Consider the following 4775-nt stretch of genomic DNA (forward strand, 5'->3'; position numbering starts at 1 on the left):
CAGCTGCTGTCTTTGCATGAGCATTCAAACTGACATGTAAGAGGGGTGTAGAGGAAATGGTGCCCAAGTGCTAGCAGTCATCGGCCTTTTCATGCCAAAATGCCTTGGACCTCCCAAAGTTGTCACACTGGGAGGAAAGCACAAGAAATTTTGGAGAGACACACAGACAAAAAGACCTGTCTCTCACCTCCTGAAAACTGGGCCTTTCATGGTCTCTGTGCTTTAAATCACTGGTGACTTTTACAGTTATGGCCCTGGACATCTTAAACCAAGCAATAGGTTGCAACAGGTGGTGCTTAGTTTTTTCTTGTGATCAGGGGTAGGTTTTCCCATGGACTGGAAATGTGATTTAGACATAATTCTCATGCAGTGGAAGAGAAAATGTTGTGGCTGTGACCGTAATGACACTGATTTTTAATCTGTTTTGTTATTTTCATGCAAGAGCAGTCTATCAGTGCGTGAGAAACTAGAAGAAAGAGAAGCAGAAGGCCCTACACAGCAATGAATTAACACCAAAAGAAGCTGGATGCTGGACATGCAGTGAGAAAGCCATCTGTGACAATAAGTAAAGTTTAAGTGCCATGCTTTTACTTGCAATACTGAGAATTTAACAGCCGGTACCCAGCAGTGAGGTCATCAGCTTTTGCAATATGCTGCCTTTAAAGGTCTTCCTTTTGGGTACCGCTTAATCCCACTTTACCCAAGACAGGCGGGCTGTCAGATCTGCGCAGAACAGAAAGAAAAAAGGAAAGCAAAGGAAAGACATACCACATGAATTTAAAAACATTTAAATTAGTGTTTAACAAGTCAACTATTCAGCCTTTCCAGAAAAGCAGCCTCATTCAATTAGATCTTTCCAAGTGGAGCTCTTCAGAAATATTAGTTAACTAGAAGCCTGACAAAAGAGGTGATCCCTGCAAAGCCATTTGTGTTGTTTTAAAACCTGTTTATCTATTAAAGGTGGGGTAACTGGAAAATAAAATATGTATGTTCTCTGTAGTCAGGAGAGTTTTGGTCAGTGGTATATCAAAAGTGATTTTCCCAGCCATGTAACTGATGGAAATTAATAGGAAAGGAGAAAAGACTTAATTAACTTTTCCTCTAAAGTAAACTGATTGCTTTTTCCCTGCAGGCTCTGTCCCTTTGACACTTCCCTGTGAAATGAAAGGGAAATATTCTTTTGCAATGACTTTTCTCTATTTACGCTGCACTTTTGGAAGGCTGATATGCCTCAAGGCCCATTTCCAAAAAGTGACAAAATCCAAAGGAACTTATAGTGCAAAGGGACAGAGTTAGAAAGGGGGTTAATTACCTTATCATGCAAACTGCCAAGAACTACTGAAAATCCCCTCTGCTCCTCCCTGCACTGTGAAGTAACAGAAAACCTGTTGCTTTCTATCTGAGACCTGAGGCCCCATGTTGGGCACTTGGGTAATTTCCCATCTTCACCATATGGTGCACTGATGAAGGAACATATTCTGGTGGAAGCAAGCACAAAATTCAATCCCACACAAGGATTAACTACACACCAAATAGAGAACAGAATAACAGTCCTTCACTTTAAAATAGAAATAATTATACAAGGATGTAAATTGCAAATAGGCATTCACTCCCCTATACTTTGAAACAAATCTGGAATTTGAATGTACTGTATTGTGTATCCTGGTTCTCAGTGTTAAACTGTAATATCCCTGAGAAACTCTCGGTTACTTGAACACGTGTATTTTAAGAAATGAGATTCTGCTTATGTTCAAAGTCAGTTGCTCTGCTCAGTCAAGTACAAGCTAAAGAAAACTTGTAAAGAAAAAGAAAATCTCTACAGGCTCCATTAGCTTGCATTCTAAACAAAATTTTGTACAGAATTAAAAAAAAAAAAAAGTTTAAAAATGTATTTTGAGAATAAACAAAATCTCTAATCTTGTTTGTAAAAAGAATGATTCCCATGAGCTTAGCAAGTTGGGGGTTTTTTTCTTTCTTCTTTTTTTTTTTTTTTTAAGAAAAAGATCCTCCTTGAAAGGAAGTTAGAAGAAAATGTTGGATTTTTTTTTTTTCTATTGTGACATTACTTAGTTACTCTTTTTTGAAGGTAAGTTGCATGTTGTCAGAGCCATTTGAATGCGATAAATGGATGTTGAAAAGCAATTGGACCGATTCATTCCCACTGGCAACCCAAAGCATCTCTGTGATCCCCCAAAATACAACCCTTCGTTCACTCACCGCTCGTATTCCAAGTTGCCGGCTGTTGGCTTGGCAAACCGTTCTTCAGGCACCGTTCCACGTACGATTTGGGGTCGCATCCGGACAGGAGGATCTCGCCAAGGAGAGCGATGTAGGCAATGGCCAGCCGGAGCGTGTCGATTTTGGAGAGGCGCTTCTCGTAGGGGAAGGTGGGTACGTGGCAGCGGAGCTGGTCGAAGGCCGAGTTGATGTTGAGCATCCTCTTCCTCTCGCGGACGTTGGCGGCGTGGCGCGGGCGGAGGCGGCCGGCGGGCCGGGAGCTGTCCGCTTCAGCACCCCCCGCCCGCTCCCCCCGGCGCCCCGGGACGGGACAGGGGGACAACTGCGGGCCCAGGGACCAGGGGGACAACTGCGGCGCCAGGGAGGAGCAGTCCAGGAGGAAGTCATCCAGCTGAGCGCTGGGATCCGCCTGGTCCCAGAAGAGAAATTCAGCAGCGGATTCTTCCTGCTCGAAGCTGTAACAAAGTTCCTCCATCCTCCGACCCACCAGTCTGAAGCAAGCTAATGGAAATATTTGTGACTTCAGACTAAACCGATTATCAAGAAAATGAGGTTCTCATTTCATCAGTACCCCCCACCCCCAAAAAATATCAGGGGCAGGGAGTCCTGGTTGCGTCCTTGAGGGAGACTATCACAAAGGTTTCCCCAGTTGCAAATCCAAGTGGGACTCATGATTTAAATACTTCATGGCTCCTCAGCAGGGGAATGATCCTATTCTTCTCCACGCAAAGCTAATTAGTACATGTGCTTCTCTTTATTAGCTGTTGACTGCAAAACATGTGAATGAACATAAAAAGAGAGAATGAATTTTCTATTGACTTTCTCCTGGAAAACCCATTGAAGCAGTTATTGAGTTCTTCCACAAGTTCAGTCTCTCCACTTGCTTTGTAGAGTAAGATTCACACAGGGATTTTGTTGTTATTGTTGTTGGTTTTGCCCAGGAGTGGTTGGAGAAAGAAACAAAATACAGTCCTTTATCTTTTTGGTAAAGTGTTAATAGCCCCACATTCTCCTATGGCTGAACAAACAAAACACTATTATAATGCTGTCAGAAACACATGATTCTTCCCTCTTTGACAGCATAAGCTAGTGGCATCTTCTGCACTTCTAGCAAGAGAATGGTTGAGATAAAGATGTGGGACACACTATTGTGTTAAATTGGAACACAGTGGTACCTCATATTAAGAAAGTAACCACCTCATTTTCTCACTGCATTTTCTGATTCACACTTAAATTACACATTTTCTGGTCAATGCAGACTTTCAGTGCTCTATCTCAGACCATACTAAACACTGGAAAAAAACAGCAGTTGTAATAACCACAATGGGTACAGTCCTAGAATGGTGATCCAGGTGGGCCACATGTTGAGAAGAGCCGGAAAGTTGGGGGGTAGCAAGTGTCCAGCATCCCTGTGATGCTGCACAAATGGGGTAGAAGGTGTTGAACACCACCAGAACTTTAAAGCAAGTGCATAATATAAGCGCGTGCTTCAACCTCTTTGATTTCGAGAATAGTTAAGCCAATGTTTAAATTCATTCAGAAGTAGTCTAAGTGATATTTTAAGGACTTAAATGAATGGAATGGAAGCATGTTTTAACTTCGCGAAAGCCTAAATGCTTTTCCTGAAGCATGTTGTAAAGAACTTTTATCAAGACACTCAATCAAATGCTTGATTTCATACACAAACTCATGTCCTGCTGCTGCTGTGTGAAGTTTCAAGAGATGTCTACTGTGAAGTTTATGAGCCACAGACATCTTCCTGATATAGGACAGCTGAAAGCATGAATCTCAATAGCTTCAGATAAAGAGCCAGAGAGCAGAAAATGACCTGCTTATTTGGTGGACCCAAAAGGATGATCAGGTCCTCCATTTAACAATGACTTAGGATGCAGTTTTGCCCTGTGAAAAGAGGGATTTATTTTAAGATAAGGCATAGGCTATTAATGACTCTTCTTAGTAACCTGGGATTTTGCCTTGTGTCCTGCTCCAGGAAGTTTAAGGCAGCAGAAAACAGGCTGCAGGAAGGATTTTTGCAAAGAGTAGATATGAGAAGATTGCAGTGTATGAAACACTATGAGTATCTTTTTTCTTCTTGTTGTGCAAACTGAGGGAGAAGTCCATTATCTGTAAATCTACTTGACAAGGGAAAATACCAAGTGTTACCATACAAGGCAAATAACGGTTAAATAATGAGAATGTGTCTTGCTTTCTCTGGTCAACTCAGGGCACAAATTTTGTACTAGTTTTGTACAAAGTAAATCCTTTGTCGTGATACCAACATACCCAACAACAAAATATGAAAGACCGTAGTGACGGATAGCTTCTGCTCCAGATGAATCCCAACAAGGGACAAAGCAGCTGGCCACAGGGCAGGAGGGGATGCAGGAGGGGTGAAAGGAATGGCCACAGTCACAGGTGGTGGAGCTGAGACTTGAACTTGGGCCAATCGATGTGGAGTTCATTCTGCAACAGTTTCTTTTAAATCGTATCACTGTATTTCAGTGTCATTTCAGTGTATTTCAGTGTCATGTACAAGC

The 4775-nt window shown here is 42.2% G+C and overlaps 1 protein-coding gene across 1 annotated transcript; it reads right to left on the reverse strand.

The window, feature by feature from the left end:
- Positions 1-685: 685 nt before the first annotated feature.
- LOC141944924 (helix-loop-helix protein 13-like) lies at positions 686-2713 on the reverse strand. Its single transcript, XM_074872242.1, has 2 exons — positions 2218-2713; positions 686-723 (listed from the first exon to the last, which is right to left on the reverse strand). Exons 1-2 carry the CDS (start codon positions 2711-2713, stop codon positions 686-688), a joined length of 534 nt encoding a protein of 177 aa, XP_074728343.1.
- Between the last annotated feature and the right edge of the window lie 2062 nt (positions 2714-4775).

This window comes from Strix uralensis, chromosome 6, assembly GCF_047716275.1.
Source record: "Strix uralensis isolate ZFMK-TIS-50842 chromosome 6, bStrUra1, whole genome shotgun sequence".
In the NCBI taxonomy this organism is placed as follows: domain Eukaryota; kingdom Metazoa; phylum Chordata; class Aves; order Strigiformes; family Strigidae; genus Strix; species Strix uralensis.

Coding starts and splice junctions, on each gene's coding strand:
- LOC141944924 (XM_074872242.1), bottom strand. CDS start 2,713: ATGGAGGAACTTTGTTACAGCTTCGAGCAGGAAGAATCCGCTGCTGAA. Junction 724..2,217: donor GGCAACTTGGAATACGAGCG/GTGAGTGAACGA, acceptor TGTTCTGCGCAG/ATCTGACAGCCCGCCTGTCT.